The following is a 25,277-nucleotide window of genomic DNA, read 5'->3' as shown; positions in this document are numbered from 1 at the left end:
TCTCTCCTTGCCGGGCGCTGACCTGCTTGTGACCTACAACACGGACCGTGACATCTGCGTGAACCCGGCCGGCAACCGCGCCAAGTTCACTGTCTATCAAAATAACGAGATACGGTGGCCTGAGCACCGATAATTGCCACAGGAAGGCTTTATTATCTCCCCAGCTGTGTATTCCCCAGCCACCGGCTTGAAAAGAATCAAATGGTAAAGAGTGAAAGGGATAATTAAAAACATCTTGGAAGGGGGTCAAGAAATTAACAGCCTAATATGAACAAACTTTGATTACAAGTAACAATTATTACACTTCATTTGTAAATGCTCGTGTTTATCTGCAAACAAAATCAGTTTCAAGTCTTTTTTTTTTTAACTAGATTCATGTTACATTTTTCAGCGGGTGGCTACAGGGCTCGTTAGCGCTCGGGGTAATTTTTAAGTGCGCTGCTGGAGAAGCCCCGACCCTTCTGCACCGGGCTCAGCCCTGCCCGCAGCCCTGCCTGCGGTGGGACCCCGAATCGCCCGCGGTCTCAGTCAGCCAGCAGCTCCTGATAATTAAAGTTAGTCATTGCCACTTGCACCCACCATCTACTGATTTCACCTCTGATAAGCAAAAGATTCACCTTTCAGGACAAGGTCAGGAGGGGCAGAGGCTCTGGTTCGCTACAGGGCCGGCCTGCCAACAGCATTTAACTCAGTCCTGCAGTTCAACCTCTTCCAGATTTGACCTGTTACATTTGGGAGCCACATTTCTGCCCCAGGTAGCGGAGTGGTCACTGCACAGCCCTCAGACAGCCAACGGCGGCACACACCCTGCTGCAGTGCCCCAGCACAGTCAAGGGGGATTGGCCAGGGTGAGGTCATTTGTAGCCTGGCACTGAAGCAGGATGATGACAGAGTTTCAGGAGACTGGAAAGCTCTCAGGGCCTTTCCGAAGGGAACAGGCCACATTTTGGCCCTTACAGGTCAAGCTGGTGCTTCACACAGAGCACACCACACCACCAGACACAGGATGCTCTGGAGGAACAAGGCAGATTATTTTCCTCACTGCATCCACACAGGATGCATGACAGTGGGGAGCAAAGGGGAAGCTGAAAGAAGCTTATAAACGTGTTGTTGTGGATCAAAAACCTGGCTCTAGCTCTGTACACAAGCAACAGGACTCACTTCATTTTACATAGGAGAGAAAAACCCTGTGGAGGTACTCAAAAACCATCTAGAAAGGTGCTCTCAGAACCCAGGCTTAGCCCCAGCTTCCACCCTGTGGATGGACCCATGGAGCTGCTGTCCTGGCACTTTCGCTGGCAGAGCTAGACTGACAGAGGTGGCAAGATCAGTCTGGCCAGCCAGCCACCACAGGGCCTGTGTCACCTTGCAAATGTCCCCTCTGCAATGTGAACAGCATCACCAGGAACAAGGGACTTTCTACCACAAATCAGACATATTCAGAAATGTCCATTTTCTAAATGTTTGCTCCCCAAAGCCCTCTCCCATGCTTCAGTTCGATCCTGCGGTCAGGACTGGACTTGTAGCTGGGGAGCACATCCTGTGGGGACCCCAGAGTGGGGCTTCATGGCAGATCCCAAGCAGCAGCACAGTGCTCAACACAACATACACAGCTACTACTACTGGGTGAATGAGAGAGATCCTCTTTGTGCCAGCTCTAATGGGAAGTGCAGGAATGAGATTAAATATTTACAATAAAAACCACTTTACACCCTATTATTCTAGCTAGAGCTGATGCCATGAATTGAGCAGCTCTGGCTTGTGTTTTCCTGCAGAGCCCCCCATCTTCCTTCTTTTTACATCTAAAAAGCTACAGTGTTCAGGATGTTCATCCTACCTCTCCTACAACATACCCGCAGGAGACAACCTGGGGACAGAAATGCTCTGGGAGCCTTAGCTGTGGGCCTGGGAGTTTTGCTCCACATCCCTGGTAGCTGGAGACCTTTATGGAGTGGGGGCTGGCTGAGGCCCCATGGCATATGCTCCCTGCCAGCAACTTCGGTGGGTTTTGCCCCCAGGCTGGGGCTGAGGTTCACCCTAGTGCTCAGGAGTGTGACCCTCCCTACCAGCCTGTACACTAGGAGGGGAAAAACAGACCTTTAGGTTTTGCTCTGCAGTGACCCAGTGCCATACCCAGCCTGAGGCAGTGGAGACCTGCCCCCAGTAGCTATGGAGGGGCATCAGCTCCAGGGCTGAGGGGAGCAGCGTACCCCTAGCTCAGGCCCCACGGCCATGGGCAGGCTACAAGGGGTGGAAGTAGAGCTGCAGCCCATCATCAACAGGGTGCACGATGGGCACGGTCTGCATGGCGGGGTAGCCAGGGGTGGCCAGCTCCCAGCGGGCTGTGCTGACCAGCTCAATGGCCAGCAGCTTGAGGATGGCCTGTGCCAGCTCCTTCCCGATGCAGCTCCGTGCCCCACCACCGAAGGGGATGTAGTGGAACCGGCCTGCAGCCTCCATCCGGGTGGCACCAAAGCGGTCTGGGTCGAAGCTGCTGGGGGGGCTCTGGTAGACAGCAGCTGTCTCATGTGTGTCACGGATGCTGTACATGACACTCCAGCCTTTGGGGATCTGGTAGCCCTGGGAGGGGAGAGAAAAGGGGAGGAGAGGAGTGTTACATACCCGTGCTAGTAGAGGGTGAGCAGAGGGTGCCTGAGGACAGCCTCAATATACGGCCCACCTGCTCTGTAGCTCCTTTTCTCCCCAGCCGAGCTGGGACCTACAGAGGTTGCTGGGTGCCACCTCCCCCTGAGCTACACTGCCAAGCAGCACCACTGTGCTGTGCTTGCACGAAGTGACAGGCAGCAGTTCCCAAACAGCCTGCAAGGCACTTACATCGAGCTCAAAAGTCTGCAGTGCCGTCCTGTAGCCTCCGGAGACTGGAGGCAGCACCCGCAGCACCTCCTTAATCACACAGTCCAGGTAGCGCAGGCGGCTCAGCTTCTCCAGGCTGATGTCCGAGGAGCAGTGACAGCTGTGCCCTGATGGTGCCTGGAGCTGGGAGCCAGTGCAGAGGTTGCTCCGGGGGACAGTGGGCTCCAGCAGGGCACCGGACTGGAGGGAACCTTCCTCCACTGGGACCAGGGGCTGGCTCTGATCCTTGTAAACATCTTTGGCCGTGGAGTGGAAACGTGGTTTCTCTCTGTCCCTGCTCTGCATGGTCAGGGTGTCTGGGCAGGGTCCTGAAGGGTGGCACTCACACTGCTGATACAGTTCATGGGACATCAGCTCCTGCCTTATTTTTTCAATCACTGAGGGGTGCTTCAGTAGCAGGAGGATCAGAGAAGTGCTGGCACTAGCCGTGGTGAAAAAAGCAGCAAATATGAGCTCAATTGCTGACTCCTGGGAGAGGAATGAAAGTGACAAGTTTGAATGCCATTTTAAACTGATTGTGATTTAGACTGTTCTCACCTTTTTCAGATTTTGTCCCTGTGCAGAGGGTCCTGGCACCCACTGTTTTCCACAAACCTGCACGCATCCTGGGTTGGCAGGAAGCAAACCATTAATGAACCAGACATCCACTTGCCCAGTGACTGATGCAGAAACACAGTTGAGTACACATCATCACCAATACAGCTCTTCTGAGCTTTCCTCTTAAGATTTACCAATTTTAAAGCAGCATTTTAACATGCATTATAGCACAGAGTGAAGTCCATTTCAAGCATTATGCTTTTTCTCTTCATCTGCCAATTCCCCTTTGCACCCACCTTTTACTCTTCTGCCCAGGCAGTGAATATGAGCGTTTATGCACAAATCCTAGATGTGTTGGCAGCTAAAATGGGTTGCATTTGATGCATCTCCGGTTATAATTGACCATTTGCTTATCTGGGAGGGGACTGAAGCCAAGAGTTGAAAGCAGAAAGACCTCTCTGCTACAGCAGGTCAGTCTGAGAAGTACTATAGCTGGCAGGGAGCACACACCAGGTAAAGGACTTGCTCACCTTTCAAGCTTTACAGCCTGAAGCACAGCAGTACTTCTAATAGCTCTGCAGCAGATGTATCCATCACAAGTTAGGAAGTTAACCAGCTCAGGTAGATGGACCACAGAACAGTCAAATCTGTAATAGGTGCCTCGTCCCAGTTCATGGATCTCCATGCAGCCTCCCAGTCTTTGCGGGACTGTCTGCAGGGTCTATATGGTACAGCACATACCAGGCTGCTGTGGGCTGTTTGCAGCACCCTCTGATGAACTTTTGCAAACGGTTTTCCAAAAGTTAAGGGCTGCCCAGAGCCGGGTCATGGCATATCATGTCTCTAACAGCAAACGTAATGCTCAAACCTACAACACCATCTGAAGGTGCCAGTGGGAGCCCAGGACTCGGAGCACCAAGGCCAGAGGCCAGAGACAAAAGCAAAGGGAGGAATACCAGGAGCTACCACCCTGGGAGGACTGTGACCTGGCTGGCACTACAGAGCACTAATTGCTCCAGTCCAGGGGCAAAGCAGAGTAAAATCCTCCAAGGACACAGAGCAGTTTCCTTTCACATGACTGTGTGTCTGGACTTTAAATTGTTCAGACACAACCAGTTCTGGAGAGGTGAAGCCACAAACACAGAGGACACCTGAAGTCTGAATGTACTTGGACCCAAGCCTGATAAGGTCAAGGATCATGTAACAAGGATGACTCTTTGCTACCATCCCCAGTGCCATATATTGGCTGGACTAGATGCTTTTGTCAAAGTGCAGCTCTCAAGGGCATCTTTCAGCTGAAATAAAACCTCTGGAATAACAGATCCCTGTCGACCCCTATCACACCTCCTGCAGGCATGAGCAGGGATTTTTACATTCACAAGGTAGCAGATCCAGATGAAAAGAAAGCTCTCAGTTCCACCACTTGCAATTAAACCCCAAGACATTTCAATAGAATGCAAGGAATTTAGGGCAAGCTCTGCAATTTGAAATAACAGCCCTTATGACTCTCTGCATCAACCTCTGACAGTGGTGCTGCAGAAGCTGTGACACTGAGCCGCTGACTTTCCCTTCCTGCTTCTACAAGGCCAACACAACCAGTGCCTGGAAGGCAGCACCTTCCCAAGTTTCACCAGTATTGTCCCTGTGCTACAGCCCAACTCCCTGTCCTGGGGGGCAGGACAGGCAGCATTACAGTTCCACCCATCCAGCCAGTGACAGCACTATTATGTATGGGGTCTTTTTAATCTTTTCAGGGCTTTAAGTATTTTAAAACAGTACTTTTGGCAAAGCAATATCTTTTTAATGACCTTTACATTTCAAGGGTCCTGGTGAGTTCATGCCAGCAGTGTATTTAGGAAAACTTCCGGAAAGACTGTCCTTCCAAATAATTTGAACACAAAGCAAATTAGTAACTAGTGTGTGCCAGTGCTTGGAGGCTCTCTCAAAGACAGATAAATCCATGTCTCTGAGACAGCTTTGGACTTTTTATCCAATTACACCATTTAATGGAATGAAAGCTCTACTACTGTTATATTAGAGTGAATATTGCCATAATCGCAAGCATAGGCAGTTCAGTTTGCAAGCAATTTTGTTAAATACAGACAAGATGGAAATCTAACCATAATGCTACAGGACAGCGTATCCTATAGTGTATATATATATATATATATATATACTTTTATATATAATATATATTATAGCATATATTATGTAGTATAATTTCAATCAGCTGGCCCCAGATCACTGCCATGTAACTCCATGTTACATTTTATATCCCCTTATTGCATTTGTGGTCAGAGCCAGGGACATGACGAGAGATCGTGAAATTATTCTTGTATAATATTCATGTGATAACTAACAGAGATTAATTAATCTTAATCAATCACATTTTGAATGTTTCAATTATTTTAAAAATTACATTATAATAAAAACATTCTATTAGAATAAATAATATAATAAATAATTACAATAAAATTACTTTATGAATATATTCTGATTCTAATTATATCTACTAGTTGCTCAAAGTTTTTCAAATATTTTAGATTTAGAGATTACCTTTTTACAAAATATTTATAAAATATTAATCTTTAGACAGTTTTCTTTAAATACTTAAGTAAGCAGTGAAACTACCTTTAAACTATATTGAAATACTTTTGAACCATATTCAGCTGCTGTACCCATGCAAAACTGCTTCAAAACTTGTTATATAAATGTAGTGTCATCTGTCATTCTCTGATACCAAGTGACCTGGAACTATCAATGATGCAGTACTAATGACAATTTTTTCCCAAGATCTTTGGGAAAATACTCTTCACATTCACTTGGTGGTTTAGGCTCAGTAAGGACTACTGGGTTCATCCTTACCTTTAGCTCCTGCATGGTGAATTCCTTGCCGTGCTCCTTGGCACTGTTCATTATGAAATCCAGAGCATCACTGTGATCTTCTGGGTTGTTTCTCTGCAGTTTTTCCTGTATAGCCTTCTCCATAAACTCATGTAGCATGTCCCGTGCTTTTATTCCCTGTGAGAGGCAGACACAGTTCAGGAGAACCTTAGGAATTGAACCCCTCTCCTGAGAGACCGGGGGAGCCCATGTGTAGCAATCCTTAAAACCAGGATCTATAACAGCAAGAACAGTTTAATCTGTTGCCCAGCCCCAGAGCCTTGCAAGAGGCAGCAGTCTGGGGGGAACTGCCACACATACTGTTGCTTTGCTGTTGTGAATCAAATACAGTGAGTCACAAGATATTCTCTGAGAGGAAAAGACAGCAGTAAACACACGGTACCAAGTTCAGAGGCATCTGCGCTGAGCAAACCCACAGTTGTGTCAGATCCAAAACAAGCTTCTCCAAAGGGACAAGAAGAGGTAACTTAATAAAACTGAGTCCAGACAGCAAGCCACATCTGAGACAGGATCAAATGAGTAGCTTAACCAGGGTATAGTGGAAAAAGACACATTAATCACAGCTAGCTCATCTTCTGTTGTGTAACATTCATGTAAGATCTCAACAAGTCAAGTGGTCAGCAATCTCTTTGCAAAGTGGGATGGAGTCACCGAGTGTGGCTCTCTATCAAGATGCTTCCTGCAAAAGCCAGAAGGATGAGATTTGGAATGAAAAATGGCCATGACCAGATGTTGGTTACAAAGGCTTAGATTTGAGGTGGGAAGGATTGGACAAAGTAAACAGGGCAGGGAGCAAGGGGAAAGACAAGGGGACCTAAATGCAAGTGGAACATACCGGTCTGGGGCCAGACAGCCTGAGGCTGATCTGAGAGAGGGTAGAGAGGGATAGGACGTGAGGGGTGAAAGCCCACACTGTGCCAACCTGCAAAGGGAAACTGGACAGGGAAAACCAGAGCTTTGAAATGGTGAAGAGCAGCAGGGAGGCTGGGGGTGAACTGGGACTGGCTGGGTAAGGTGATCCAATGGGGCAGAGCTCACAGTGGAAATAAGAGATGAGGGAAGACCTGGCTAAAGCGGGCAGGAGACTTCAGCTGTGGTAAGTGTGGAGAACCTAAAGTCAGAGGAGGGAGTAATGTGAGAGGATGGGTGGTACACAGGACCGATACCTAGAACAGGAGCGTAGGGAGGCAGGCAAAGAGGAGCAGAGCAGCAGGGAGGAAACTGCAAGTTGAAAGAGGCAGAGGAGGCTGTCTGCCATGTTCCTCTCCCTGGGCTGTCTCTGTGCTGCTGGGCTACAAGGGACCAAGGACCATAAGAGGTCCCAAGTCCTTGGCCTGCCTGAGTTGCACAGGGGGTGCTAAACTGAGCTGTGCTGTGCCCACCTGTCTTTGTGCTCATGCCCACAGACCCTTCTGCCGTGGGCTGACATGAGTCCAGGTGGGATGAGATGGGACAGGCCCAGACACGATGAACTTAACCAGAGGCAACATATGGGATGAGGGAGAAGAGAAGCCCTGCATGGTACAATGAACTGGAGCCAGCACCCAAAGGTGCTGGAAGTCAACCAGGAGCAGGTGGGAAGTGCAGAGAAAGGCAAATGGCTGAATTAGATAAGACACCAAGCCCTCAGACCTGGAATAGGGTGCTGCAGATGTCCTGGCCCATTGGAAGTGCCCCTGGGCAGGCCTGGGGACAGGAGGTCTGTGCTGCCAGGGCCCAGGCCCTTGCCCCCAGGCAGAGGGAACGGGACATGCGGCAGTACCTTGCGCAACCCGCTGAAGGGTATGTTGAGGGGCAGGGAGAAGAGGTTCTCCACCAGCTGTTCAAAAGTTTTGGCCAGATCCTTGAACTGCTTTTCCTCCAGGCGGAGCCCCAGCAGAATCCGAGCTGCAATGCGGAAAGTTAAGGTTTTAGCGGAGGAATAAACTGCGATGGAGCCCGGCTCCATGCACCAGCCCCGCAGCTCCCAGCTCACAACCTTCTGGATCCGCGGAAGGTAGCTCTCCAGGGCAGCACGGCTGAAGACTCTGGCCAGGATCTAGGAGGAGAAGGGGGGAACAGAAGCAGGTAGTTAAAGTAGGGGGAGCACACATGCCACCGAGGCCCAAGCCTGGGCGGAGGTGCCGCCTGGGCTCTGTGCCCTGTTGGGGTGGCCGAGAGACTCACCTTGCGGCGTTGGCGGTGCAGGTCACCAGTGGAGCTGAGCAGGGTGTGGGAGCCCAGGATGATATGGGTGCTCTGGGGCCACTGCGTACTGACCAGTGTGTGCTCGCCCAGAAGGATCTTGCGGATGTTCTCTGCGCCTGTCACCCGCACCACCGGCCGGCCCAGGAGGTGGGTCTTGAAGACGTTTCCGTATCTCTCCCGCCGTGAGCTATGGAAGCGGGAGCCCTGGGGACGAGCTGCGGGTCAGCCTGTGGCTTCCACCAGTCCCTTCCCACCCCGCCCTCGTCCTCCGGCGCCTTACCTGGAGCAGCCAGTGCAGAGTCTCCCCAAAAAACGGCCAGCCCATGGAGCCCTTGGGCAGGGGCAGGGCGCTGGCCCGGTCCCGGCTGAGGCTCCAGCGCAGCGCCCACAGGTGCCGGCACAGGGTGACCAGCAGAGCCAGGGCCAGCAGCGCCAGCGCCGACGCCTCGGGCCAGGAGAGCCCGGCCAGCATCCTCCTCCGGCGGCGGGGACGGGCGGGCGGCTGCGGGGGCGGCTGTCAGACCGGCTACCGGCGGCGGGCGCTGCACGGCGGGCCCTGCCGGCTGCTGCCCGCCCGGCCCCGCTCGCCTCCTGCTGCCGGTTCGCCCCTCGGCCACATTTATATAGATATTGGCCACTTACGCCCGATCCACCTTCGGAGATGACGTATCCGCTGCATATTTAAGCGGCGCGGCCAAGTGCGGTGATTGGCGCGGGAGAGCCGGGCACAGCGGCCGAGGGGCGCCGGGCCGCGGCGGGGCAGCCCCCCCGGGGATGGGGGCCCGGCGGCCCCCCTCCCATCCCCCTCCCAGCCCCTCGTGGCGCCCCAGCCGGCGGCGGGACGGCTGTCCCGGGAGCGGGAGCCCCCGGCGCCCCCTCGGGCCAGCCCTCCCCGCCGCCCGGCGAAGGTAGCGAGTCCCGTCCCAGGCTCCCCCGACCGGGGTGCGCTCCAGTCCCGCCTCTCCCGGCTGCCCGGACTGCAGCGGCAGTCGGGGCGATACTGCAGTGCCCCTGACCCGCACCCCGCCGTCGGGGCCGCCCCGACCCCCGACCGCCTTCCCCGGGGGTAAATCGCCACTGAGTCAGGACCCGTACAGGTCCCGCGAAACCGGCTCTGAGGTGCGTGCTGGTGTGTGAAATTAAACAGGAACACGGGCGAGGTTTATCTTACTGTATTTAGACCGTCAATAACTTAAAAATACAGCAAAAATGTACATTATTTTTACACGTTCCATTTGGTTTGTATTTGTTAGACATTCTCTTAGTGTCTAAAATAGCCAGGAGGGGACAGTGCAAAGAGACCGGTGGTGGGACAAAATGCTAATCGCTGGGATGGGGCTGGCGGTAGAAAGCGCATACTGACAAACAGATGCGGCACGAAACCAACAGCGGCAAACCTATTCCTTACTGCAACCTGGGAAAAAGAACCCGGGATCTTACAAAATAGAATTAATAACCCTGAGGAACAAAACCAAAACGAAACAAAATGTCACATTATAAAGAACTCAAATGGTTATTTACATTCACGACCTCAAGATTAAACCCTTTTGGAGAACAAAGCCTATAAGTCCTAACGCTAAATAGGTATCAAGTCTAGTTCTCAGGTAGTTTTCAAAGGTACTAAAAATCAGAAGACTTTTTCATACCTCCAGACTACAAAATCTGATATACAAAATTATGTCCAGTCACTTTAAGGCTAATATACATTTAACGCAGGAAAACAATAGGCAGCATCTGAAACACAAGTATCTCAATGCTTAAAAACATTAAATTAGGATTCAACCAGAAAACAGCAACTAAGGGATCATTTCTCAAATAATTCCTATCCGGAGCAAAATTTTGGACACCATATCTGCAGATATTTAAATAACGTATTTACAGTTCAGCTGTTCCATGTACAATACAATTGCGCTGGTTTTTATTGTACAGTCTCATTTTTTATCATTTGTTTACAATATACAAAATAGTATTCGAACAATTAAAAATACGTACAAAGAATTGTTTGTTGAAGATTCCATGTACAATCCATCTACTGCATTTTTCCTTTACTCGGTCAAACAAATGTCCTAACTGGTATCACTTTGCTTAGTAGAAATAGGGGCTAAGAAACACCTCTTGGCATGACGAGATATTGTTGATTTAAGAGGCCTATGTGTGCTGGGACATACCATTCACTAAACTCCTAAGTTGCTTTACTACAGTCTCTATTAGCTTCTGCTTGTCACGATCATTCTTTCTGAATTGAGCAAAAATGTTGTTCTTTTTGCTGGAGTCTTTCATTCTAGAGAAATAAAACAGGAAATTACACAAACACATTAGAAACATAATTTGAAAAGGAAAAATAGTTTCACTATTGAGCCTCTTTTTATCTTTCTGCTAATAAGAACTGAAAGATCACAAAACCTGTTATCTGTGTGTTCTTAAATTCAACTTCTGCAATGCACAACTGGTTTTTACAAATATTACTTCACAAGTAACACGTAAGTATGAAGCAAACACCCATTCGGCAGGACCCTGGCCCTACCCAATGCCATAAGAAAGAAGCAAACCATAAAACCCACTAATATCATCTGCCTCCATGGTAAATTTAGATGCAGCGAACGGGCGAATTTTGCTCACCGTCGATAACGGCCATCGTTATCGCTGATTTCCCGTAGTAATGGATTTAAAAACGAAATTCGGGAAATTAAATAAGTTAAAGCAAATATTTTGTAACAATATAGGCGATACGTACCCTCTGTGAACTCTGCAGAAGACATATTCATCACAGGCAGCAGAGGAGAGAAAACACTGTTAGAAAACGTCTTTAAACCGCAGTGTGTTCTGATGCGGCTTTTACCAGCAGGTTGGTACCGGGCTGGCGGCAACGCGCCCTCCTCACCCTGCCCTCCCAGCCCACCCTCCAGGCCGGCCGAAAGGCTCGCACCGCTTCACCACGGCCAAACCCCACGCATTTCCCTTCCCTAGAGCGGCAATTCGGGCAGCCGCGGGCTGCGACCGCAGCCCCGGCACCGCCCGCCGCTCCGCGCCTCTCCCGGCACCGGGACACGGCCGTGCTGCCGCCGGGCTCTGGCCGCGCCGCTCCCGGCAGGGCGGGCGGCTCCAGCCCCGGCCCTGGAGCCGCCTCCATCCCCGTGCCGGCAGCTCCGACCCCCGCACTTACTTCTCCAAGAGCGTGAGGGCCGTGCTGGGGTTGACCCGCAGGTACTTGGAGGTGGCCTGCCCGTAGTCAGCCAGGTATGTGGACCAGTCCCACACCATGAAGAGGTCCAGGAGCTGCGGGGGGAGAGGCGGGTGAGCGAGCGCGGGGCGGCTCTGCGGAGAGGAGGCCGGCCGCAGCCTCTCGCTGAGCCCCAGCCGACACCCTCCCTTCACCTGCCCATTTCTTTCTTTAACATCCCTTGCCTCCCTCTCTGCGCAGGGAGGCGGCTGTGCAGGTTCGGCCCTAGGAAGGGATGCTAATGGGTTCACGCTTTGCTTTTTGGGAACTTGCTTTGGTGTTTGGGAGCTTGCTTTACCGTGGATAGCAAGCTGGGGATGTTTGTGTCTGCTGCTCCTCACAGTAGTTAAAAGTAGAGGTTCAGGTAGTCTCAACTAAGTGAATTAAACACCTCCTGCTGCACTCTCCATTGTGACTGATCCCCGAAACTCAGCACCAAGCCCTGGGCACACTTCTGACCCAAACAAACCCAAACACTTCGGTGGAGGAACAAAAAGCCTCCAAACGCAGTCCTACGCCTGGCTGCAACTTCAAATCAGGCCTTTGACTCATGATCTCAGAGCTGCTGTTCAGCAAAACAGCCTGCTTTTACAATCAGACACAACGCGGAACCTCCAGCACCCTCGCAGCCCTCCAAGCCTAATTCCCCCTCCACCATCACGGGGTGCAGGCCAGGCACCGCTGGGCACCCTGCCCAGGCTGCCAGGGGCCAGGACACAAGCAGCCCCGCTCGGGGAAGCCTTTCCCACGGCTACCTGCGGGCCAGCGGGCCCCACTGCCATTGACGTCAATGGCGGGGCGCCCCCAGCTTCCCCCTGTGTCTGGTGCCTGGCCTTGTCCTGCTGCTGAGGGCTAACAAGGGCTTGTTCTCAGGCTGCCCTGTGTTAGCCAAACCTACTGTTAAAATAAGCGTGGGGAACCATTAGCAGCACTTCGCCCCAGCTCGTAGTGCCTGTGGCAGCATAACCTAGAGCCACTGCTTGCCTGGAGGCCTGCTCAATTGGTAATGCTGGAAAGGTGGTGCCGAACAGGATTTTCTGTAACAAAACCGCTTAAAAATACATAACAGACTACTGCAAGTCACAGAAAGAAAGAACCCTATTCACTTTAACATGTCCTTCTGCTAAGTCATACCAGAGCTGTTACAGCTGGGGCACAACAGTAGCAGCTCCTGCTCCTCGAGGCAGAGCTGCAACAGGTGCCCACTCCTCTGACTTCTCAGGCTATGCTAAGAGGGGGACTGCACCTCCAAGAACCTTGCCTTACTCAAACTTCTCAGCCTGATGAAGTGCCAGAGGTGTCCACTAATGCTCATCCCCAAAATCATAACACCAATTTCATTATAAAATACAAGCATACAGTAGCAACATTTCCTGCCTTTATAATGAACCTCTGACACAATTACTGCTGTCATCCTAAAGACCTCCAGGGACCATTACAAACCTCAGCGACATCTAGATTTTACATTTAACTATCTCATATGGATGAAAAGTATTTAAAAAGCAAGGAAGCTATTTCATTCTCTGCTGACTTACATACCCGTGGTAGCTGACAAGATCAAATGCAAACAGTTCTTTCCCACAAAGCCCTTTCTCAGAATGGACACCACCAATTCTCCTACCAAACTGAGAACATCGCTTTAGTCACTGAGCAAATAGACTTGGGAAGGCTTGTTAACTCAGGAATTAGTATCATTTGTGAAACCCACAGCCTCAGTTGCTGCTGCATATTACTCATCACTTCTTATTACCTGTGTTACCCAGTCAGTAGTGCCCAGTCCTCAAAGGCTGTATGAAATTTAAAAGCACAACCCAAAGAGTAGAAAGGTAGGAAGAGCAGATGCACAACACAAGCAGGGAGGATAAAGGTGAAAACCACAGGAACCCAAACTATATAATCTGGTGACTTCATGTTCCCTCTCTCTTACAGAGAAGTAAACAGAGAAGCAAACAATGTATTAATAAATTACTGCTAATTACAATGCTACTTGTCATGGGCTTCACGTGGGAGACGGTTCTTAAGAAAGGACATGCAGTTCCCGCAGTAGGTGTGTTTAGTAAATCAAAGGTGAAAGATTTAATTTCTTAACCCTATTGTAAGACTGAAATCGAGGATTCTGGGTAAATCCTAAACAACCCTGAAGCTCTGTATCCTGTTAGCAATGTGCAGCCCAAACCCATCAATGACTGACACAATTACAGTACTGACAAGCCCAAAGAAACTTCTTTGACAGTATCAAATGCGTGATTTCCATACTATGTTTTCAGTGCTTGACTCAACTGTCTGATTGTGCCATGGCTCTGGGACATCTCAGTGATAGTGACAGCTGTGCTGGAAGATTACACCTCATTTGTCACCTAGCCTAACACAGGTAGGCAAGTAGGGCTCTAAACAGACCATGGAGTTCTGCTTTTCAAGACAGGAGGTAAAAAAATGTCCCAAGAGAACAAGAAGCATATTCTGTGCACTCCAAGATAGTCCTGGCTCTGAAGAATGAACACCTCGAGAGACACTATCGGTGAGGGGGATGTACCCAAAGCTTAGTCAAAGAGCTGCACACAACCAACCTCATGCTAATAAATCTTCTAAGTTCAAGCAGCTGTCATGACATGTGGCAGGTAACTCAAAGGACCAGGGACATGCAATCAAATGACACGTGCCACTCAGTCATAGCTCCCTTCCCTCCTTCTGCACAATGTCCAGGGGCTGCAGTGTGACAACCACGCTCTGCCTCTGGAGTAAATGTGGCAGGAGCTGCAGACACTGCTGGAGATTGGACTGCTACTGTGCACAATTATGCATTGTGCATTTTGTCCCCCTCACAGCTGCAGCTCTGCGCTGTGCCATATTGCTGTATGTAATGGGCTTTGACAGCACATACTGTACACTGTGGGTGGGCAAGAGTCGCCTGGTGTGCAGCTCTTTGGATCTGTGTCCCGGCCATTCTATCACCTGCATCTGACCTGGCACTTGGACTCAGCAGATGTACAGTCCATGAGTGCCTTACAGGCACTTTGTAAGGGGAGCAGGTTGGTGAGCAGCCAACTGCAGGAAGGACAGTCCAGCAGAAATGTCCCAGGACCACCACATGTGTAATGGGAAATAACTTCAATCCACTTATACAAAGCTTCACTTGAGCACAACCTCAAATTCTCCTTCACTCCTGCGGCCATGCTGTCAACCCTACAGTCTGCTTCAATTTCTGCTCCTCTGTTCTTTTCTGATTTACACTCTTTTGCTACACAAATGTTTGCCTTCCTTAAATGAAGCACTTTAATTCCTCTTCCTCATACAGAAGAAGTGGGACCGTCTTGGCCAGAGGCATATGATGTATATGACCGACAGGAGAATTTACTGGTTCTGTGATGGTATTTTTACTGTGGCAACTAGAATCAACTTACTGACGGTCAAGTTAAAGCAACATTTCCCTACTACTATTTTATCTACTAAAACTGTCACTATTACTGAGAAAATAACTGAAAATGAGATGCGTTGTCTAGCAAGGAATTGCATGCGCTGTCATAAGATAAATATGGGCAAAGAGTAGGTCCTGGCAATAAATATTTTCCAGCCTCAAAAATTAATCAAAGGCCACAGAGTGTAGCACATCAACTGGTGCTACTGGACGTGACTTTTTCAAGGTTAGAATATGTATTGTTTGCCCTGAAATTACAATAGGAAAAATGTTTCTTTTTTCATGAATCTTTCAAAAGTTAACACATGTGGGAAGAACTTCAAACGAGACAAAGACAATCTCTCCTACTACTCTGAGAATCTGGAGGCAGTGTAGCCCATTTTAGCTGTTAGTCAGCCACTCAGCCCCACCTAAGGAGCCACCTGAGGGTGCTCAGTCAGAAGCAGCTTATCATGCAGCTGAAACACTGTGAAGCACCAAATAAACTACACATATGTACTCCTACCCAAGAACAATGGCACTGCTGTACACTCTTTATCCCATAAAACCCATGAAAAATAAGAATACGCTAAGACAGGTAACACTATAACTGAGTATTTTATAATGAAGCAGAATATGCTTCCCTAGGAGTCACGAGCAATTATTCCCTTCTGACTAGGAGTAATTTGCAGAGAAGTGTGTGTGTCTGAGTCATTACAAAACAAAACAAAAACACAACAACAACAAAAAGCTTTAACCTTTCAAGTATACCAGACAGAGCATCCAACAGACTGTCCACTTACATTTACAAGATAGGGTAGTCACTTCCCCTTATTTAGAGGACTTTGCCTCTTCTAAAGGTGTGATAGAAGGGGAACTTTTAGCCAACATATTGTAACCATCAGGGCTGATGATCATAAAGCAGCATGTTTCTTTTACTGTACACTGAAACTGTGTTGCCTTCTCAAACCAGCACATTATTAGTCACATACATACTTTTAACATTATAGGGCACTTACGCCTCTCATTGCAGTTCTGCACTTTTATTTCAAATGATGTCCTACAATGCTTTGGGTTTCTAACCTTTTATTCATGTCTAGGTACTTTCTAAATGCCTTTTACGACTAACATTAGGTCTCTCTGACAGAAATAAACACCATTTGGGGAAAAAAAGGTGTTTATATGTACTTACATAAAAGTTTATAGTAATTTCTTACATCATACAGATAACACTGCTATTTTTAATTAGCATATTTTTATTTTAAACAGAACAATGTTATTGTAAAAGATACTAAACTATATTTTGGTTAAAAGAGGTCCTACTTTAAGATCTTGCTAGCTAACAGAATCGGTTAACACAAAACATCACAATATTGATGCTACGGGGAAAAAGTTCTTAAGATTTTAGGGACAGAATTCTGGTTTCAAATAGGGCACTTGCACCTATTCTTCATAGTTAGTACTCTCGTGTTTTCCCAGTGTCTAGGTGATATGGTCATGTTTGGATAGAAATTACTGTTCCTCATTGCTCCCTAAAGCTTTGTCTTGGATTACCTAAAGTTCAGAGCAGCTCGGCCATAGTCCTGTATTTAGGCCATCTTGTAATTACATGAGAATTCTGTGCACTGGGAACTGCTGGAATCAACCATCCGGCCCTTTCAATGCCGTTTGAGCCTCTTGTCACATCCTCAAATATCATACAGATGCCCTTTCCTTTTTACTTTTGGGCAACTGTCAGGAATAATCTTGGAAGAGAACGCAAGTTTGGGAACTAGCTATGAACAGAGTCAACACAGCAAGAGACAGGAGGAGACATGAGCTTTGCAGATGGAAATGGGGGCAGTGTCCATTAGACAACAGCAACTGTGCTGGTTATACTACAAAAATCCTAATTGTAAATTATCAAGGTAGCTTAGTACAAGCTGGAATGGTGCCGTTATCTCGTCTGAAGTAGCATGAGTGTTAGCAAATAGCTATGGTTGTATAGCAGACACCAATGATTCAGGAGCTGGAGATAAAAATGAGGAGTTGTACACTCAATATCCTACTTACCTTTCGGTAAAGTCAAATATTCCATCCAAAGAAAGTAATTCTTTTAACATACCACTGTCAGTTATGTCTTTCTGGCCACCTCTCCTTGCTCACAAGCAGAATATTTCTTATGTTGAAGTTTATTAACCCCTAATCACCCAGTTACTTCTGGACTTGATTGCATGTGTAATTACCTTTTGTCAGGTACAATTTGCCTGATAAACATGTCAGAACACTTGCTGCTTAGTCTGTTGAAACAGATAAATGCTGTCTTTCCACAGCCTTGGGACATAATTAACAGGGAAAAAAAAGGCAGTTATAAAAACACACAGAAGCTGATTCAGTGAGGCAGGAGTTCACAGCGTGCAGCCCGCCAAGGCCCATTGCCTGGCCTGCTACGCTTGCCTGAGCTCTTATTGAGTTCCAGCCTGCTGTGACAGGGCAACGGGGGCAGCCCTCAAAAACTGAGATTTAAAGTAGGTTTCCACGTGAACTTCAAAAAAGAGTGGGATGATGCCTGTTTGAAAAAAAAAACAACCCAACACAGTGAAGCAGCAGATAATGAAATTGTTAGAGTCCCTGTCATCATTATGTGTTATACGCTCAAGGAGACTCTCTGGGATGGGACCAGGAAGAGAAAAACCAAAAGAAGACAGAGAAAAAAAATCATGAGAATAAGCAAAATGGTCAAGATTAAACAGAAATGCTTTGTGGCATCCTTGAGCTCAGTTGCTTCTGATTTCTGCCCTGTAGTGTTTGCAGGTTATGTACCCGTGCGCTACGGGGAGTGCGAAGAAAGAAATCCTTACCTGACCTCTGGATAACCCAAACAGGAGATTAGCCCATTTCCAAGCAAAGCAGGTTGTCACACTGTTAGGCCAATTGCTTCTATTGACACTTTGCATAAACATCTTACACAGGGTGATCAGAAAGGACTGTTATGCCATTAACGCTCTTTTTATTTTTTTATACCTAAGCCTTACAGAATAAAGGCCCTTCTGAGTAAGGGATAACAAAAGGGTCAAAAGGTCACAAACATTCTTTTAAGTAGGGAAAAATCGGGGAAGTTTAGATTCACTGAAAAGTGCAAATTGGAAATTTTTTTTTTTGCATCTTGGGACATTCCAGCACACTCAGTTTTTTCTAATTTCACTTCTATCAAATTCATTCATCTACTTAATTGTGCATTTTTACTTCTACTTTTAAATAACAAAAATGCTACAGTCTTCATTTTAGAAAATAGCAAGCTGTCTAACATTCTCAGCTAATCAGTAATCTAAACAGATTTAGACACTACCATTAAAATCCTCGTGAGGACCAGTGTGAAAATACATAGAACTTTTTCTTGGAAGTAGGATGACTAAACAGTCTCTCATGTACAGTTTTCACGTATAATTTACACAGCGTGTGGTTTGCACTGTGTACAGCAAAATATTCTATATTTTCTTTTGTTTTGGTTTTGCTTTGATCAGAGATGGAAACAATCTCCCTTTAATAGTATAAAAGCCACCTGCTGGGCATCACAGACTACAGCTAATTGGTAAATTCTTTGAAATTTTGATATAATGGATTTTGACCTCTTTAATTAAAAAAACCCCAAAGCCTAGAATACGGTGAACTCTTCTGGGAAATGAACAGTGCCAAGCATATACAACTGCAAGCTACACCCAACCATTTTTTAGGAAAGAGTACAGAAATAACATCACAGTTTTTTTCCTTGGGGATGCATGGCTTTTGACCTAGGAAAAAAACTCTGTGACTGTTGTTAGCTATGTATCATTTAAGTCACTAAGATAAAGAAATAGCAAATACATTAATATTTCAATCGTTACAATTTTTATTGGGTTTTGGAGCTAAAAAATACCGATCATGAAAGGGACTTTTTCATTTTAAACACAGTAAACTCACAAGAGCCACTCACAAATGTCCCATTCCTCAACATTTCCCACTCCAAGGCGCTCACACTGTACCAATACACCACACCTTGTATTCAGAAGGACAAATGGGTTTGATGACCGAAGAGGAAGCCTGTCAACCAGAATCATTGTTATTTCATAATTTCTGACATAATGTTAACCTTTCAGTGGAGCTATAATCTCATCAGTTTGTGAACTCTGAGGCAGCGCTGTCTTTCTTTTGTTAAAACACTTATTTATATTCTGCCCAGCATAATGAGGCCATGGTCCATGACTGGGGCGCATAGGCACTGCAGTAACACAGCTACACAACAACAACACTTCTTTCATCTTTGCTTAGGTTTTGTGCACAAGTACACATGAATATACCTTACACAGGTATATAGCTATTTCCAAGAAATTAACAAAGACTCCTGCACAACCATGTAGATAACACCACAATTATTCATCAAATGCTATGTCCCTGTTTATTAAAGCATGCACATCATGAAAGCACCTACTAAATTGGAAGTAGAGCATCAAGGACCAGAATCAGAACTGGACAAAGACAAGTCTTGTTCACTCTAAACATTTCTTGGTCGCAAAGAACAACAGAAGTACTTAAAATATAGATATCTAAGTCCAGCTTGAAGGAAAAAAAAGAATTTGCTAATGGTAGAATAACACCATAGCAACTAAACACAATTATCACTCAATCAGTAGGTGTTCGTTACTGCTGACAAATATCTTGTTAGCCTGGTTAGCAAGTCTGCCTGCCACTTGCCAAAATATTTTGTTTTATTTACACCTGGTGACTTATTTTGTGAATGTGGTGAATTTAAAATCCCGTCTAAATCACATAACTGGAATAATGCACACTGGGCTTGTATTTCAAAGTGTAAATTGATCTCTTGATCTGTGAATGTCTCCCTATAGTTTATGCTACCCTTTTTTTGGATTGGTACAACAAATGGATTTTCAAAGTGATGTTATGGGGACTTAGCTATGCAATTCCTATTAGTGTCAATGGGGGTCGCAGGCTAAATTCCTAGACAATGCTTTGAAAACTGAGCCCTGGATTTTCAAAGGAAGGATAGTTTGTGTTAGAAAGGCAGTGTCTTTCAGTTTTTAAGCCACTGCATTAAAACGTGCCTTTTTTTTTTTAACCACCATGCATTTAGAAATTGTGTCTAAATGTAGGACATTGAAATGTTCACAAGAATGAAATGATTTTATATTTAAATGCTACCATCTGTTTCAAATTTATAAGTGAAATCATATCTGTCAGTATCTTGAATGTTAGGATACAATCTTTAACACATTTGTAAATGTACAACATATAAACTCAGAGGTTATGACAGCTGAACCATTGGGAATTGTTGTTATGCTAAGAAAGAAACAGAAGTTATTTGTTTTCATGTATCTTTTATGAGCAAAAATTCTTAAAAAGGGCAGAATTTTTTCATAAAATCTGGATGTTGTAGTACACTCAGAGTTGCCCGGTCTTGTCATATTCATGAACAAGTCCAAATACATTTTTTATTCTTTGGCACTTCAAATGAATTTAGGCCTGCCTACAAAATAAAACAACTTGCTGCTGAAGTCATGTGAACAAGCTTGTTGCTGTTACCATAACCAGAAAAACACTCACAATGTATAATTTTTATAAATCCCATTAAAATTTCAAGCAGCCCAAGATGTAACATCTGAAGACACTGAAAAATAGTTACTGAAACAAATATAAATAGCCAGGCCCTATGAAATACACAATATAGCAACAAGTAATACCTCTTCAAAGAAGATTTGTTTAATTACAGTGAAAATGTTTATTATGAAGTGTGTTGTTCTTCATCATTACAGAATAAGCTGGACTAGTAGCAAAAGAACCGTCTTTTGAGTCTAGAAACAGGGAAGAGTTTGAAAAGCAGGAGCCTGGCAGACAGTCAGGCTGCGGAGGGCATGGGCTCGGGCCAAATTGCTCCTGTCAAGCGTGTTAGTCCGTACACAAAGTCCCTTTAGACAAAGCGTAAAACTATGTCAATGGCAAAATTTGTGTGGATTAAAAATTGTGTATTATGCAATGGTCAGGTCATTCACCATTTTTTTTGGTTTTGAGCTTCCGACGCAGAGGTGTACACACACAGAGCACACAGGGGTGACAATTGCAGCCCCCCAAAACAGGCCATCTGCTTCTGACCTGAACAAGACTTTGAAAATAGAATTTCAGATGTTACAATTAAGAAACATTTAATATAGCACGGTTAAATTTAAGCTGTCATTTTCATTTGGCTTCTGGTGTTTTTTAAACATGTTTGCCAGTAGTACTTAAATACTGACATTTACTAAAACAACCTTTTACAGTTTAGTTTATTTAAATTTTAATATTCTATAATCACTTTTTTCAGTTGCACAAGACTTACAACAGGCTTGCTTTAAACTATTTGCTCATCTGTGAAATACTGCCATAAATAGCACATGATGAGGCACAGTATCTTAAAATAAGTTTCTTGGGGATTAAAACTGTATCGTTTGCCTTAATCCTTTCTGTAAAAATCCATTTGAGTTGATTCACTAAAAAATGTACCCAAAATTTTCAAAATCTAAAGTTAAAATTGAATTTTAACCACCTTCTCTAGAGAAGGTGTGACTAACTTAAAATAATCTAATTTGGTGTAACTAGAATAAAATTTAAATACAAAACACATTCACTTCAACTTCTATACTGTGTTCTGGAATTGAACGCTCTTGTCCCATCTGTCACATTTAATATTTAGCAGTATCCACATGAGCAACTCTAGATGCCTGCAGTCTTACAAGTATATATACTATACTACGAAAAATCATTATCTGACAAATGCTGTTTTTAACTAACTAATCCAAACTGCCCTTGTATACATGCACATCTAATCTATACAGTCAGGCTGCCGTACCCTAGAACTAAACATCTGCAGTGCTCTGTCCAAGTATAATTACAACTCCACGTTTAAATTTCAGTCTGATTACTTCTAGGATTGAAGAAAGGAGTTTTCAATACACGGCCCTGGTGTGCAAATGCAAACCGATGCCTACAGGAAGACAAGTAAGCACGGCACAGTTCCATGGCATCAGCTTCCTGCTTACAGAGGAGGCAAAGACCTCAGCTCTCAGTGTGAAGCTGCAGCTCACAGAACAGATCCAGGGCACTGGGAACTAGTGATTCGGTGAACGGGGTGTTTCCCTCTCCTAGCTTTCCAGTTATTTTTTGTCATATTCTGACATGGACAAAAACACCAGAGAAAATTACACCTATGAAATATACTGAAATTACACTGCTACAGAGATCAATTCAACCTAATGTGAGGATATACATCAGGTCTATAACGTTTATGAGCATCTCTTGAATCTGCAGCATTTGGTCTCCGCAGAGGTCCATGATCTCCAGTGTACACTGTGAAACACATCATCTCCCCTGAGGTGACCTAGGGTTCTACAGCAGGTAAGGGGAAATAGTTTCTTTCAACACAGTAATTATTTTTTAGTTTAAAACGTTTTTTGGTCTGGTTTATTTTAAGATCTGTGCATTTCTCAAAAGCTGCACATCTAAAATAAAAAAGTTACAGCCGCAGTGCTCCAGATTCTTCTCTTAGGTGGCCATTAAGACACTCAGAATTTTATATACAAGTGTCTCTCTGCAAAGCCTCTGCAGGAAGCAGATGCAAATACAGCAACTGTTCACTAAAGTACCTCAGCTGATCTTGGGTGCTGAATTAAAATATGTGGAAAGCCACCAAAATCCAAGACATAACAGGCCACAAACCAGCATAATTTTGTTTGCGTCCAGAAACAAAAATTCAATGCAATCTGTAAGGCACTGGCACTTACAGATCTGGTCATCATAAGTTTACTGTAAACAGATAGTTATTCCTTCCAAAGTAGTGCACTCAGGGTATGGCTGCATAACCACCCTTCATAGCAGATGAAGTTACATCCCTTAGGGAAAGCTATACTAGACCTGGGAACCACTGGACAAGGAATTCCACAATCAATAGCTTAGGAATTCAAATGAAGACAAGTTAAAAGCAAAGCCAAAATCACTAGAAAAGAAGTTTCATATTCTTCCCTGGACACCTTCACTTTCTTCTTCAGCTACAACAAGACATTTACTTCCACACTTATATCTATCAAATGACTCTAAAAACATTTTAGCAAATACTACAACACACATAACATCCTGGTCTTGTTTTTGTTAACTTGTTGTATAGACAACTTGGTTTAGCAGAGGCTTCTGAGCCCGGCAGGCTGCAGTAACAAGAAACCTGGATTTGCTTTTCTGTTGGCTTTTTGCAGAAGATCTTTCTCCTCCTGCTGCTGTTTGCAAACATATTAGGAAAAACCTCTTCTGCTTAATGGCAATAGTCCAGTACAACCTCTTTTCTAAGAAACACATATTCAAGAAATTATTCTCCTTAGAAGTTGATCTTTTTCCTTTAGATTTTGCCTTTTCCCCTCACTTCTACAGACAATATTTTCTTAAAATGCTTTGTCTGAAAAATTATTTGTTACGATTGCTCTGAAAGACAGAGTAATTCCGAACCATGTTATATGTCATTTGTAATAATTACTCTTCATATTTTAGCTCCAACACATCCCAATATACATGGAACTTTTGCTGGGTAATGATGCCAAAATTCAGCCTCTAATGCCTCCTGCAACTCGAAAAACTCTTCCCTGATTTTACTTGCCACTTTGAAATGTTATCTCTTTCTGATGAGTAATCTTGTGCTAGATTCTTTTGCTTCTTAAACGAACATTATTCTCACCCTTTATTGACTGACCACATCTATTATCACATGTAAGTAGTGTTAATCCTCTAGTAATTAACACCCTTATTAAAGTAATTTTAGAGCAAAGAAGTTTAAATCACATTATTGGTTTTATTTAATTAAGCTATGGGGACTTTTTCACACTGTCATTTGAGTTTTTAGCTTGTGCCTTTTCTATCAGTTATGCAGGTTTCCCCTGCACACATCACACACCTACACACACAGACCACCACCACCAACTCACTCGCCACCCAGTTACCTGCGTATTTCTGTCTAGGAGTTATCCAACATTACTCTCTTTCATTGTGAACCTTTTAAACTATTCTGCATGTTAATAGATGCAAGATGTAGACACTACACTGAATATTTTACCATTCCCAAAACTATAATTTGGATGTGGATTTGAATCATAGTATCAAATCCATCCTTCCAGAGGACTCAATATCTTGTTAGTGCCTAAAATGAAAGAGCCATTTTTAACGTCCTTCTCATATAGCCTAAGCAAGGGCAAAGATTTTTATTTAAATTTCAGACTGGCAAAAAGAAAGGAGAATTTCAATGCACTGAGTTGTACCACTTAAAAAGGCCACTTTTTCTCTTACATCGAAAATAAGTCAGGCTTTAAAGTTGCATTTGTGTGTGTGTATCTACTGCATGTTCCTTTCTATGGGAAAATATCTGATGGCCTATGTTCTCTTCTCAGGTAAGCTACTCAACTGACATGTTTGACACAGGGTCAAAGGATGAAAACTGTCTTCTGGTTTAACTGCATCATGTTACACTGTGCACTTTGGAAGAGTATGGGCTAATTGTGTGTCCTCCTGGAACGAATTCCTGGAGGCACACTACTGAAACTGGGAAAGCTTGCGTTCTCCTGGGAACAAGGCAATCCGATGGTTTCATGGACATTAACTGTGTACTGAAAGTCCTTTCTTTTCTTTGGGTAAAAACATCTCTTCAAATTTCTGTTGTTTAAAAGAGAAATCTTCCTAATGAGTCTCAGCATAAATCACAGAAAATGATAAACAAAGAAAGAATAGGATAACAATAAAGTACACGTATAGACACGAACTTACTTTTCCCCTTTTTTCCCCCTTCATCCCATACCTTTACACTCTTTTCTCCCCATCAGCTACTGCTTTCACCTACCCATATTTTGATTTTTTCTTTTTTTTTTTCATTGCTGTTATCATTCACTCTTTTTTCCCCACCATCACACTTTCTATAATTGCAGGGTCTTCTCAGTTGCACTGTTCCTTTGCTACCAGAGCTCTAGGGAAAATCCTCTGGAAGAGTTTTTCTTTAAGTTCTGACACATATTTCACCTATATGTGAATCTTTCTTGTAAACTTTATTTGTTATTTCAATATTCTTTAAAATAGAGCAACTTGTAATATAATACAGCTGACACACCCATAAGAGCCATAAACGTT

General features: G+C 45.1%; 2 protein-coding genes across 11 annotated transcripts in view; both read right to left on the bottom strand.

Moving 5' to 3' along the window:
• Positions 1-28: 28 nt before the first annotated feature.
• Positions 29-8,974, bottom strand: LOC113961813 (cytochrome P450 26C1). Its single transcript, XM_027672450.1, has 6 exons — positions 8,783-8,974; positions 8,482-8,706; positions 8,078-8,353; positions 6,277-6,432; positions 2,836-3,342; positions 29-2,580 (listed from the first exon to the last, which is right to left on the bottom strand). Exons 1-6 carry the CDS (start codon positions 8,972-8,974, stop codon positions 2,242-2,244), a joined length of 1,695 nt encoding a protein of 564 aa, XP_027528251.1. The 3' UTR covers positions 29-2,241.
• A 685-nt stretch (positions 8,975-9,659) lies between these two features.
• The window catches only part of EXOC6 (exocyst complex component 6), an 89,855-nt gene continuing 74,237 nt past the window's right edge, over positions 9,660-25,277 (bottom strand). For 6 of the 10 annotated variants that reach the window (XM_027672440.1, XM_027672441.1, XM_027672438.1 and 3 more), the window contains 3 exons: positions 11,666-11,778; positions 11,237-11,248; positions 9,660-10,783 (listed from right to left, as the gene is read on the bottom strand). In XM_027672440.1, coding sequence (XP_027528241.1) covers positions 10,651-10,783; positions 11,237-11,248; positions 11,666-11,778 — 258 coding nt within the window. In that variant the 3' untranslated portion in view covers positions 9,660-10,650. Of the gene's footprint in view, positions 10,784-11,236; positions 11,249-11,661; positions 11,779-25,277 lie in introns of those variants that run through there. The other 4 variants (XM_027672443.1, XM_027672444.1, XM_027672439.1 and 1 more) reach the window with 3 other exon arrangements.

Source organism: Neopelma chrysocephalum, unplaced genomic scaffold (assembly GCF_003984885.1).
Source record: "Neopelma chrysocephalum unplaced genomic scaffold, ASM398488v2 Primary Assembly neopelma1_97390, whole genome shotgun sequence".
NCBI classification, from domain to species: domain Eukaryota; kingdom Metazoa; phylum Chordata; class Aves; order Passeriformes; family Pipridae; genus Neopelma; species Neopelma chrysocephalum.
The sequence above is the reverse complement of the archived record's forward strand: the minus strand, read 5'-3'. Positions and strand labels throughout refer to the sequence as shown.